This window comes from Anguilla anguilla, chromosome 7 (genome assembly GCF_013347855.1).
Source record: "Anguilla anguilla isolate fAngAng1 chromosome 7, fAngAng1.pri, whole genome shotgun sequence".
Taxonomy (NCBI): Eukaryota; Metazoa; Chordata; class Actinopteri; order Anguilliformes; family Anguillidae; genus Anguilla; species Anguilla anguilla.
This window is the reverse complement of record NC_049207.1, coordinates 19,310,024-19,323,570: the sequence shown is the minus strand read 5'-3', so window position 1 is coordinate 19,323,570 and position 13,547 is coordinate 19,310,024. Positions and strand designations below refer to the sequence as shown.

The 13,547-nt window shown below is 42.9% G+C and overlaps 1 protein-coding gene across 4 annotated transcripts in view; it reads right to left on the bottom strand.

Annotated features, from left to right (window-relative positions):
• frem1a (Fras1 related extracellular matrix 1a) overlaps window positions 1-13,547 on the bottom strand; it is a 32,135-nt gene that overhangs the window by 8,640 nt on the left and 9,948 nt on the right. For 3 of the 4 annotated variants that reach the window (XR_004766064.1, XM_035425243.1, XM_035425244.1), the window contains exons 2-22: window positions 11,563-12,093; window positions 9,562-9,656; window positions 9,107-9,417; window positions 8,292-8,488; window positions 7,786-8,109; window positions 7,417-7,525; window positions 7,138-7,269; window positions 6,594-6,938; window positions 6,070-6,212; window positions 5,714-5,910; window positions 5,502-5,592; window positions 5,233-5,400; window positions 4,265-4,473; window positions 3,970-4,063; window positions 3,511-3,763; window positions 2,679-2,882; window positions 2,083-2,268; window positions 1,715-1,911; window positions 1,082-1,307; window positions 424-568; window positions 167-308 (exon numbers count right to left, since the gene is read on the bottom strand). Coding sequence is in view for 3 of the 4 variants with exons in the window: in XM_035425243.1 (XP_035281134.1) it covers window positions 167-308; window positions 424-568; window positions 1,082-1,307; window positions 1,715-1,911; window positions 2,083-2,268; window positions 2,679-2,882; window positions 3,511-3,763; window positions 3,970-4,063; window positions 4,265-4,473; window positions 5,233-5,400; window positions 5,502-5,592; window positions 5,714-5,910; window positions 6,070-6,212; window positions 6,594-6,938; window positions 7,138-7,269; window positions 7,417-7,525; window positions 7,786-8,109; window positions 8,292-8,488; window positions 9,107-9,417; window positions 9,562-9,656; window positions 11,563-11,781 (3,987 nt within the window). In the remaining variant the exon portion in view is untranslated. Of the gene's footprint in view, window positions 1-166; window positions 309-423; window positions 569-1,081; window positions 1,308-1,714; window positions 1,912-2,082; window positions 2,269-2,678; window positions 2,883-3,510; window positions 3,764-3,969; window positions 4,064-4,264; window positions 4,474-5,232; window positions 5,401-5,501; window positions 5,593-5,713; window positions 5,911-6,069; window positions 6,213-6,593; window positions 6,939-7,137; window positions 7,270-7,416; window positions 7,526-7,785; window positions 8,110-8,291; window positions 8,489-9,106; window positions 9,418-9,561; window positions 9,657-11,562; window positions 12,094-13,547 lie in introns of those variants that run through there. The other variant, XM_035425245.1, reaches the window with a different exon arrangement.

The window sequence follows — 13,547 nt, the reverse complement described above, 5'->3', positions numbered from 1 at the left end:
TAAAAAATGACAACAGTCCACAAACATTCTTAACAGTGTGTTAACTCCTCTGCTCATTGCTGTTCGAACATACTTTTAATACAGATGTCACAGGATTTGACGAGCCAGATGTAGTTGAACTGGAGGGGCATGCTTTTTTAGGAGCACGTGGTACTCGCGCACTGACCTTAATCTGCAGTAGTCCCTGATTGGGAACACTCTCAAGTATGTAGAGCACGTGCTCAGCAGATGTGTCGCGGTCCTCTGCGGAGAGGACAGCACCGGAGATCAGCCGGGACTCTCCCATTTCTAACTCTATCCCATTGTTCCTACGGGACGAAGCGTATACAAAACCCTCAAGCTGTGAAAGATGTTCCATCACAGAATTCCAACGAACGAGACATTGTTTTTCATGAATGAAATGGAAAAAACAGGGAGCTTTACCTGATCACACGAGGAGTCTCGTCATTGACTGGCACAACCCTGACCGTGATGTGTTTTTGGAGCTGGTGTTTGCCGTCGGTTAGCTCAATGGTGAAGCCATCCTGCCTGCTCTCTGAATCATCGTGCATGTACATCACAGTCATTCCTGAATAGAAAGACCCACAATCACTGTTAAACATAATTGTGTGGTTTAAACATATTTTAAGAAAATGCATATTTAGCTTTAGTTGCCATTTGCTGAGAGTGCACTTCATGCATTTTGCAAAGATGATTTCTGGTTTCCACACTCTACAAATGGGACCCAACTGATTTCACCTGTCAGTTTGTATTTGAATCTATTAAAATGGAATTTCTATCAACTGGAATTATTTGCCATTTAGTACATACAGCACAGTAAATAAAAGCATAAGTTGGTCTGACTAATTGAAATTTCTGAAATGTTAATTTTTTAGGGTATTCATAGCTATTTCTGGCATAATGTGGCTTTACAGGCAAAACCCTTCAATTGCCTATAAAAGCATCTAATTAAGAACAATTAGCAGCTCATTACAATACAGGGCTTGCTATTATGGTTGGAACAAAAGCCAGTATAAATAGTGGGTCCCCATTATCGAGGTTGAGAAGCGCTGCATTAAGCTATGAACCTATGAGCTGTTACCATTCTTCAGCTCCTCCAGTGTGAAGTCCTGCACCGCCACCTCTGACGCGTGCCCCTCGCGAACGAGTCTCTTGTAGCGCGTGACGTCGTTCCCGTAGAGCCTTCCCATGATCGCGCCGTGCTGGGGCTGCTGGACGACGCTGAACACCAGGTCATTGTGAGGAATGTCCAGGTCCACTGCATTGAGTATAGTAGGGTCCAGCTCCTTCATGTCTCCTTCACGTACCTACAGGAGAGCAGACCACAGGGAAACCTTTTCCTGTTTGTTACATCCCTTCAGTACAGAAGCATCTGTTTATCTACAAGGTTATGTGATTGTGTCACAAATGTGGAGGGAATTTGAGACTCAAAATTCTGTCAACTACAGTGGAAGTCTAGTACATGATGAAAAACCATAGGTTAGAAAAGATGTACATTGTCACTGACATCTTTGAACATTAAGTGCAAGTAAAGAAGTCTACTGTACATATGTTTCTTAAGTATCATCTAATCTGCTTTTATTCATGGTCCATATTGTACCAATTATTCAGTTCATTTGCAGCCAAATGTTTTGTTTTGTTCTCAGCGTATAAGCAGATGTGCTCTCTGGATGCCTGCATGTCACGGCTCATAGGCAGCCCCGGTTGAACTCACAGTGATGTTTCTGGCAAGCAGCTCTGGAATCTCATCATTGATGGGGCTGATGATGATGTAGAAGGGTGTATCCAAAGAACGGCGCTTGCCATCAGACACATAGAGCATGAACTGGTCCTCAGTGGGTTCAATTCTCTGGTGTCTAGATTGCACGTAGTTAATATGCCCATTCATCACATCCTTATAGGAGAAGGACCCTAACAGACAGAAAATGTCTAAAGTAAGACACGCTGTAATATGCCTGTTACATTAGTTTAGCTATATATGCCATATACCCCCCCCCCCATTAATGCAGAATACCCATCCATTATAGATATATTCAGGGGTTCACACAATAAATGGAGACCCTCTGTATTCTTAGAAGTTACCTATGCTGATTCCCATGTTGCTTTTCTCAAACCCAGGGCTGGGCAAGATGTTCTCAATGTATCCAAACTGCGGAGGAGACACAAGGATCAACTCCAGCTCCTCCAGGGGTGTATCCATGTCAGAGGTCCTGAGGTGGGTCACAGTGATGGTGGCAGAACCTCCTTCATCCACCACAAACACATCTCCTGTGAGGAAGACCACACTGCTTATCATTATTATGTAAGTAACTACTGTGTCTTGCATAACCCAGTAAGTGATGAGGTGGGAGGGGAAAGTGTGATACTCATGGCTTATTTCAATATTACATGGGATATGAACCATTTCTATGTGATGTTTTTAGTAGCAATCCTCTAAAGATATGCTGATAATCCATTCTATCAAGTATCAATTCATTGAGATTAATGGATTCTACTGTGTTGTTTTCACTAGGCAGATACGCCACTCATGCAAAAGCCGCCTCCTATTTTTAGGAACTGTATGACGTTTTTAGGACCTGTATGACAACCATATGATGCCACAGAATGAGCGATAGTCCAATGTTCTGAAGTAATATCCAGTAAAGAGGATCAGCCAAACTAAAGACAACCGGAATCACCAATGACAATGGATGGAGGCTGGCTGTCGACTGGAAAGACAGTGATGTTGAGGTCATAGACGGGGAGGGTCTGCTGGAGCCTGTTGGTGTGCCTGGGAGATGAGAGTCCTTCGTTAAGGCAGCAAGATGGGAGGGTCTCTGATTCTCCATCCGAAATAACAAACGTGATGACGTCATAACGAGGAGATCGTCCAATCTCACCCCCTGGAAAACACATTACATTCATTTAGCAGATACACTTATCCAGAGCAACTTAGAATGTTAGAGAACATAACTGCATTCACCTGGGATATATGAGAAACTGTTCTGGCTGACAACATTTCCTAGATTAGCGAGTGGATATGCAGCATCGCTAAAGATAAAATGTAAATTTACTGTGCCAGACTAGAACTCAAATACAAATTGTAATTACAGGCAAATAATATTCATACTAAGCTATAAAAAATGTAAATAAAAATGGAATTACTTTCATAATATTAGAGTGCTAGGGTTGGGGATTAAAAGGTAAAGGAAATGCCGTGTTTTGTTAAAATAAAATTGGTATGAGAAACCATGGAAAGGGATGACTGGACCAGAAGATGTCATGTAAAGGGAAAAGAGGAAAGGACCATGTACAGAGCCTTGGGGGACACCTATAGGAATGCAATGAGGTCTAAACAAGTCACAATACAAGTAAACCTTAGCAGCAACCTCACAGATATTGAAAACAATGCGCTCAAATGATTCCCCAAAAGGAAGATAACTACACACAGTGGGATTAATACATTGCTTGCCACCAGAATTAAGAAAGCTGGCTAGGGGGTGTTGCAAGTATTCAGAAGTGTGGCACTACCTGTGTGCTTGTAAGTGATAATCCCTGCAATTATGTCGGCCTGAATGAACCGATCCACCACAAAGCCACTCCTACACACTACTCCATGATAGGGCTGCCGAGCAATCATGTAGTAGAGCCTGCTGTCATCGCTGTCGTTGTCTGTGGCGTAGAGGTACTCTGTGGTGATGACCACCTCTTGGCCTTCGGCACAGTCAAGCATGGGTTTCAAACCCGGCATCATAATTGGGATCTCGTCATTGACCAGTATCACCTGTGTATGAGTAGAGGGTTATTAATGAACAAACAACCTGGCACTTTCTCACACAAATTAAAATAATGAAGCATCGGGAAAGGGTTCAGTATATTCGTTGTCAACATAAGCCTATGTGAGTTATCAAAGAAAGTATTGCAATACTCAGATAAACATAGGAGACACAGAAGAAACCTAATCAGGGCCACTGTAAGCAACCGTCTCACCTTCACTTGCAAAACAAAGTCTGCTGCATTGATTCCATCAGTGGCAATGAAAACAATGTCATCCTGCACTGTTTCAGTGCTGTCATGGTGATATCTATGAGAAAGGAATCACAGTTACATGATGACATGACCCAATTAGGACACATATTGCAGCTTTACTAGCATTCACATTTGTGGAGGTTGCTACCATAAGATCCGAGTTTTATTACTGTAGTTAAGCTTAAAAGTAAATCTGAGCACCTGAACATTAAAAAGTGACCCAAGAAAGCAGAGAAATTGGCTCAAAATATCTGACCTAACTTTTAGGCTTTTCAGGTCCTTCACAGTGAAAACCTGTCCTGGTTTCATGGGGAAGCCATCCAGCTCAACGTGTCCATGATGGGGCTCCCTCTTGAGCTCCACCCGCAGTGCATCTTCCATAGAGTCTTGGTCTGTGAGGAGCAGATGGTCCAACCCCACCTCACAGTCTCCTCCCTCCTCCACCGTCAGCTGGTTAGTGTAAACCTGGGGGAAAAATAAATGAGTTTGAGGCTGTCAGACTTTTTCTCTTCAGTTTTGAAATCATCCATTGTGTGTCTTTTGATCAGAGTGGTCCAATCCTATCTGGAAAGGGCCAATGTGTGTGTGCTGGTTTTTGTTTTAGCCCAGCATGACGACACCTGATTAAACTAATTAACTAATCATGGTCTTCAATCAAGATCTTTATAAGTAACTGTGCTAAAACAAAAACCTGCACCCTCATATTTTTGGATTAGATTAGACACTCCTGCTTTAGATGGTTCTGGGCAATTTCCCTCCTTCTCCTGGTGTGTGCTACACATTGGAGGTGGAATTGCTCCTTTTGCTGTAAAGCGCTTTGAGATCATAAGATTAATATCACTATATAAACACAATCCATTATTATAATTATGTTTATGATTACAATCATGATGATAATTATTATTAGCGCTGCAGCTGAAGAATGTGCACTCCTCCATTGCACTCAATAATTCTTATGTCCTCTACAGGTCTAACGGAAATACAGCAGAGTATTAGCACCAATTTGAGGGCAGCTGTATCCCTCAATGATGAAAAGTGGGTGAGCTGTGTGTACCTGGGATATCTTTGGGGGAACTAATATACTGGTAACACTGGCTGGCTTTAGCCTACTCTAATCCTTGTGGCAGAAGGCCAGTTGTGTTACATTGTAGGGTCATAGAACCCACAGCCTGTGATGAAAGCCTTTACCAATTGAGTCAGTAGTTTATGAGAATGATGCATTACCTCTGGGGGCTGGTTGTCCACAGGCAGCACTGTGATGTTGAAGCAAATTCCCGTGATGGTGCTGCCTTGCTGGTTGGTGATGGACAACACAAGCTGGATGTGCTGGGGGTAAGGACCTATGTCCAGAATGGGGGGCATGTAGGCCACCTTCATGTAATTCACAGCATGCTGGAAACAAATACCAGTGTGATAAGATACAATATTGCCAAAAAATGTCAAGTTCAGCTTGGCTAAAACTATGACATAAAGGACAGACAGTAACTTTATACCTGTGTGAAGAGCCTTAGCACTGGTGCGTTGGGATCCTTGGTTAATTTGGGAATGCTGTCAACTAGGAATAACCTTCCTGCATCATGTCTCCTAGTTCACAAGAAGGAAAACAAATATTTGGTCCATATGCTAGCGCTAAAGAAATGAAGTCTTTGTAATTGAAGCATTCCTGTCAGATGCTGTCCACATGTTGTGTGTACATATCGCTCACCCATAATTGTGGCTGTAGAAGGGGGTTGTGGTAACCGTGTAGGTCAGCTCACTGTCAGGGGATTCTAGATCAATAAAGTGAAGCTGCTTCTTAGTTAGGTGGATCACCTCTGTCTCCTTGACGACCAGATGCCGAGTTGCCCCTGGGGCCTCCCTTGGCAGTTGATCGTGCACAGGGATTATATTGACAACGATAACCTAAACAGGTGAGTTACAGTATTAATTACAGGACAGGGTCTACGACCAGGACTGATGAGGCCAAATCATGAACAAAAATAAACTAATAAAAACCTATCTACTAAAATTCAAATCATTGCATTTGATATTACAAAATAACAAATTAAACTAGAAGTGCACCTGAGGCTCTGAGAGGTTGGGTGGGTCATGGAAGTCTGAGAGCACAACTTCAAAAGAATCATCGAACACCTCATTCCCCAGATGGCGGTAAAAAATGACTGAGTGGAAGAGGTCTCTCTGTAAGAATCGGGTGACCGGATAACCTAAGGGGAGGAGCAAAGAACATGTTGGCTTCAAAGCTCCAGAACACACATAAATCATCTTTAATGGAATCTCCACCCAGACCGTTTACTGTCACTGTTTAGGTGTTTTTCACCTGGTACAGTATGACCATCATAAATTGTCCCAAAAGAAAGCCTATTCATTTTGTACAGTGACTAGTATATGGAAACCAATGGTCATGAGGTATCTCTGCTACCATTGAAGACCTTAATATGATTCATTTTGACAAAAGGTATCAGTAAAAAAAAAAGTCTGTAGATGTGTTGAACAACAATGCAATAAATGTCCATTAAAACCTGAATATAGTTGCAACAGCTGGCACTTTAGAGGTAAATGTTTTATTCCAGGCGGAGATGACTCACCAGTGAGTCCAGGTCCTGGTATCTTCATGAGTTCTCCGGCCTGGGGTGGGCGTGTGACGTTGAACAGGATGTAATCATCACTGGAGTCCATGTCGGAGGCCTGTAGAATAGATCCCCTCAGGAGTGCAGTCTGCCCCTCTGACAGCTCCAGCACCATGTTGGTGATGAGGAAGGGTGGACTGTCATCTTTGGGAAGGATATTGATGGGGAACTTATGCCGGGTTTGGTGGCGGCCGTCGGTGATCCTGAAGACCACATAGTCTTTGGTGGTGTCGCTGTCGTCATGGTGATAGCACACCACGCCTGCTTTGATGTCACTGACGCTGAACATGAAGCCTTTTCCACCTGGATGTTATGCGAGACAAGGTATCAATAACAATAGTATCTTTAACCTTTAATATTTTGATGAAACAACATTACAAACATTGCTTTGGTTATTCTGAAAATGAATGCAAGGCTGAGTGTGTTTTTTTTGCTTAATTTATCATCCATTCTGTTTGTTCTTGGTTATTATAATCAGTTGTCATATGCATAATCTCATTACCATTTACAGTTAGTCTTCCATGCTGAAGCCCATCCACTGTGATGAGGCGCACAGCTTTTAGGTTGTCATTGTCTACAATCTGCAGCTGCTCCCACGTGATTGGACGAGATTGACCCTCCAGAAGACTGATGCCTGTGCCAATCAAGGAAAGAGGAAGTGATGCCATGACAATGCATTGCAACAGTGACCAGAATGTTCATGGAATTCTACACCATTTGCTCAATACATGACCCACAATTGAGAGTCTGTGATACCATGGGTCGATAATGTGGCTCCTACCCATGTTCCATGACACCCTGGGTGCGTTGGTATCTGCAGTTCTGACTGACACATGGACCGTGATTCGAGAGCTTCTTTCAAAGAAGAAGTCGTGGACTTCAAAATCCACCTATAAGTAGAGAAAAGTTCTGTTGAGTTGGTTTGTTTTGAGACTGCGTTTCAGTGATCAGATCAAGAACCAGAGCTTTGCTTCCTGATGAAGTGACAATGAAGTTTGAAGATCTGTAACAAACATGTCGTGGCTGCTAAAAATCAAAGCTGAGGTCTGTTTTAGTGAATGAAATACAGAACTTTATGTCCTATTTAATGAGGGCAGTGTCAAGTTGCTTCAAAATGGGGGTAATACGGGGTTTTGTTGGAGTGTGGCACCTCATAATTCCTGCGCTGGGTATGGCTGGAGTTGGGGGGCTGGTAGGCGATGAGCATGTCATGCAGGTCCCCCCAGGTGAAAGACGTGATGGGTCTGGTGTGGTCAGACAGGTGAGTGATGAAGCCCTCCTTAGGGGGCTTGCTGATGTTGAACACCAGCAGGGATTTGGGCGTCTCGCTGTCCTCGGCATCCAGGGACGCCGTTGTGAGGGGCGTGAGGATGAACTGGTCCACCTCCAAGATGAACATGGACATGAAAGCCGGCCTGGGCGGCTGGTTCGGGATGGCGTTCTTGATTGACACTGGAATCCAGGCTCGCTCAGACTGCGCAGGGAGAAAACCGAGACATGCGCTGTGAAATGCAACTACGGCAACCAGTGGCGACAGCCTGTGGTCCTCACGTACCAACAAGGACGAAACAGGCTTTTTAAAATTCTGTCAGTATATCAGCTTTGAGATTTCATAGCTCCTACATTAACATGCACAATCAGATCTGAAGGACAGACCTTGTAAATGGTCCTGCTCCTGGTGTCAGTGAGGTCCAGTCTTATAGCGATGTAATCAATATCAGGCGAGGGGGGGTCAGTGTGCTGGTACCTCAGGCCCATCACCAGGAATTCATCACAGGGCACCTTGGTGGTTTGCACAAGTTTCATTCCCTTCCGACAAGCCTCATTTGTACACTTTGCCCTGGCCATGTTCACTGTGGGGACAAGACCAAGAAGGCTACTGACAACATAGATCTCATTACTTCATCTACTGCAATGGATCAGCTTACGGACTGATACAGCACAGCACGTGGTTACCAGTGGTTTAATTAAGAACTAATCATTCAGTGGTAGCCGATAGCCAATGTAAAATAGCTGAGTGCTACTCCCCATTTCTGAACTCTGGAGAAAACATTTAAATCAGGTAAAATTTGGTTAAACATTGTAATGAACCTAAATAACCCTGTAACACCAAACCTTTCTCCACGGTAACTACTATGCATGCAACAATATGTCACAGAGAGACTGAGGCTGGCCATAATATCCTGCTCAGACATCCCTTAGAGAAAAAGAATATTCTGAAATTATATTGAAATAAAATATATTCTTAACATTTTACAACACTTCACAATATATGGGTGAATATATAATTAATTTGCACATTTAGATGTTGCAATATATGACACTGCTCTGAAATATATTTATCATATTTCCCAAAAAGTCACATATTTACTGTATATTGCGATAAATTACATAATTTCTGTCAGAGATGGTTAACTAAATTGCATTCTTTGGAGAATGTAAAGGCTTCAGTTTAATGCAGCAGGCCATACGTAATTGCTGGCGAATGGGAATGAAGCTGTGGGGTTCATCTCCTCTGGGCTCCAGCTTCTCAAGCTCCCCGATGACCAGTTGCCCATGGGCAGGGAGATGTGTTTCCTGAGTGGACACTCGGACAGTGCATTCCAGGTTGGGCCTGTGCTCGTAGTGGAAGGACAGTACGTTCCCGTCAAGGACGTCCGACAGCCCGTAGAACTCGGGCACCGCCAGAGTCCTGGGCCCCAGCTTAATGACATTGCAGTCAGGCTCCAGAATCTTCACGTTCAGGTAGAAAACCTCTGTGTATGTGTCCGTGTCTGTGAACCTGAGCAGACAGATGAATTCACATCCACAGCCTGATTCAAAAATTCTTATGAATCTCATATTTTCAAACACAAACAAGAATATTTTGCCAAAAATGCAGTATTAGCCTGTGCTGTGACGAGATTGAGTCTCCAGCTGAACACACCTATATAGTCGAAGCATGACTGTATCCTTCCGTAGAATTGGGCAACCATTATGGACGTATTTTACTTCATCAGTCAGGAAGTGGCAGTCAAACACCTAGAACCAGAAACACACCTATTGAATCAAACAGATGAAAATGACCAATGACCTTTGGTAGACATAGAATTACGGAAAGTAGCGCTCTTACTTGTCAGAGGTTGTTACACAAATATTCTGCTCACAGTAGTAATAGTGTGTGGGGCTCTATGGATATAAAAAAATAAAGTTTGAAGTATTCTTAACTTAAACCAGATGAAAAACACCAATCTTGAAATTCAAAATGTTTGGATTTTCTTTGTGCCCACATCATTATGCAGACATTGACACAAATATATGAAAAGTAGGTGTCCCAAGTTCACAGAAAACATATTTAATTGTAGCTTTCCCATTGGCTGAGGTCCTCTTTGGAGTTGAGATCTGTGGCCATACTGTGACTAAATAAGATGGTGGTGAATGGACTGACTGAGTCTTGTCGTGCCAAGACAGGGAATTGATGAAAGAGGCACTAAAGACTGGAATGTTTTAATGAGTCAGCGGATTCACATGTGTGGTGCAATCTAAATAAGTGAGGCCAGACAAAGCTCACACTCTCCGAGTTAGCTTTCTGAGTGCTTCTCACATCAGTAGACATTAGAAAGAAATATGGCTCTTTGGCCTGTAATTGTCTTGTTTTCAGCTAACAAAAATAGGGCCTAGTAAATTATCATAAAGAGCACCTGTCTAAGACAGGCATGTTAAACATTCAAAACGCATAACAAAAGAATAAATCTTATCAATAACAATGTTCATCAGTGTCAATGTTAAGTTTATACAGAGAATTCTAGGTACTTTATTAGCTAGCCCTGTCTGTTTTAGCACCACTATTTGCACTGTTTGTTTCACCCTGATGGTAAAATGACCTTCCCCAATCAATCTGGAAGGCAGATTCACTGGCTGTCTTCCATAACCATCTAAAAAATCACTTTTGTCAGATTATCCCTCAACGTTTTTATTCAATAAAAAACGAACTCCTCTCTTACTATATCATGTAGGTCTTAATGCATGAACTTCTCACATTCACTCGAGATCTTGTATTGGATATCCAGACAATGGACAAACAGGAAACCTCAGAATAGTTATGAGTGAGGCATGCTGGGACACAATGTGGTGTAGTTTCCGTACCCTCACTTGTGATGTCATGCCCCGCTGATTAACTGGCATAGGGCCTTCCATTTTGTGCATGGCTGTAGCCAGACATTGGACAGCTGCAAAGTGTGCCTAGTTTCTTGCTTCTTCAATACAAATGCAGAAGCAAGTTGTCTTGCTAAAAAAGATGTGTCTGTACAGGCAAAACACTTTCCAAAATAGGACTAATAGTATGCAATCTCACATGATAAATCACAGCCGAGAAGCAATAAAAAATAAAAGGAATAAGCTGGAATTGCAAAAAAACAAAAACAAATTTCCCAAGTTCAGTGTGAGTATGTCTGCACATGAGAGGAATGCTTCACTAGTGATGTGTCAAGATCCTTCAGGTTTCCCAACTGCCTTTCAATTTGAAAGAAGGTTTACGACTGTGACCTGTTTAAAACAGGTGTTTTGACTAATTATCGACGTAATGATCTCATTTAAGTCAGAGAGAAAGAGAGAGACAGAGCCCCCTGGCCCTGGCCCTGCCCATCAAGGTGAAAACCATTCATTTTTACATGCCACATCTGTCAAAAAGATACATTTGAGCAAAAACATGTTTAGACCAGACCATTCTTATTTTTCGCTTTTTACAACTATGATCATGGTTCTACCAGCTTTTTCAAAGCTATTTAATAATTATTCAGCAATTAGTCATTCGATCATGCACATTTTAGTTTAGGCCATTTAAAAAATACATGTTTACAAATAGCCCAATTATTCTGCTCTAGGTAACTGCGCTGACCATCTTGCATGTATACAAACAAAGTCAAGAGCAAGAAGCCTGGGACAGTACCTGAGGGGTCAGGGTCCCCACCCGCTGTGTGATTGGCTCGTTGAGGACGACCTCCACCTTGCAGGCGTCCTTCTCCCGGGGGATGTTAAACTGCAGGTCCCCCTCCTGCAGGTAGGCTGACTCGCCCCTCTTCACTCTCAGTCCCTTATTGACCTTCACCAGAGAGGCCTGGGTCCAGTGGAAGGCCCCCAGCAATAGCAGCACCCCCAAAGGGCCCATGGCTCTGGTTCAGCAGTGGCCCCCACCTCCCTGGCTCCTCATAGAACAGCCCTCAGGGAGAGCGGATGGAGGATCGAGACAGCCTCTCTGGGATGATCAGCAGCAGTAGCCTCTGTTGTCTTCGGTTCTCACACAGTGTGATGAAGTCACATGCGTTTTTCTATCACAATGCTGTCTTATTCAGACACACAGAGGGGGTTGTCATGTAGGCACTGGATTGAGTGTGAATGCTGACACCTGGTTTAGAACACAGATGACTCAATTCGGTTGTTGTGTGCCGCCTGGAAGTTCTTCATCAGGAGTAGAAGATGTCTGAGAAAAAAAAATTCAACTACTGTCAAAGCAATCATTGACATGTACAGCAGATTCTGCTTTGAACGAAATCTCCAAAAGGAGAAAAAAACATTACATTTTGAAATCACTTTTAATCTAACATTTTTTCCAGCAAAAGCCATGAAAATGAGTTATTGTGAACTGATGACCATAGTAACATGACAACGTATCTGTTACCTTGGTGTCTGGCCAGCTGCATTGCTGCTTGCAACTACAGTATGTTTTACTTTCTAAAATACTGCAAGTCAAAACTTGCTTCCTGTGCTAGACACCACACAGCTGCACATTATCTGAAATCAAAACAGTCCCATTTAAATATTTGTGTCATTCAAGGATGTCTTGACCAAGCAGTGACCTGAGATGTTGCCTAAATCTGATACCCTCATAGTGTTGAGTGTGAGCAGGAGTCAGGGACATTTTCAGTGTTAATGAGAGCTCTTTTAGAGTAATTGGAAAAATGACACTGAACAGCTCTGACATTCAAGGTTAACTAAATCTCAATGTTTGGATGTGCCAGATGAGTGCTGTGAACTTTGTCTCTCGCGACCTCAGTCTCCACATCTGGTGAGCATCTAAGACATCCACTCAACAAGTGAATGCAAAGTCAAAACCTTCACAGAAACCAATGAGATATTTGATGTCACAAATGTCTTTTGTCACAATGTACTGATACTCCAAGTATAAATTAAAATGGCATTTATTTTTCCAGTGACCATTATAAGGCAGAGACAGGGGGGTGCTGCTCCTGGAGTATGTCACTGTAAGCTCTCAAACACTCACAGAGCTCTGTGGCTTCCTCCAGCATCCTGAGTCAGGCCCACAACCACACCACATCTAAGAATGACCACAAGAACACAGCCATGCCAGACTGCTTTATTTACTAAAGTGCTACTAAACTGCTACAAAAATTTACTAAACTGCTTTATTTACTGCTTTATTTACTATAAATGTCACATATTGTAGATACACAGTAAAGTAGGCACTTCCTCTACCATAACATACCAAATCTGACAATAATTTAGGCCCTAATTTTGTAGTCAGTCATCAAAGTACTGTGGCTGGCTCCAGTCTTGGGGGTGGTTCAGTGAGTGACTGCGTTTTTTGGTGAAATATTTTCTGTAGGGTCTCAGGCAGAAGTCTGTCTCCTGCAGTGCAGATTGCCACTTCAAAGATGACCTTTGACCTGAGCAGTTCACTAGCCCTGGAACCGCAGGTCAGTCCAACCGAGGGCCGGCTCAACTGTCGGCTCTGAACTCACTGTTAAACAGGGTTAATTTCTCAAACTGCCCTTAAACGACCCATTAACTGTGTGGCTGGGGGAAGTGATAAATGGCTTGTCACTTTGGCGTCATATTGACAGTTTGCCTATTTTCTACCACTTAGGACAGACGGCATTGAATTTATGGAGCCCGATTTGCTCCATAAATAGAGGC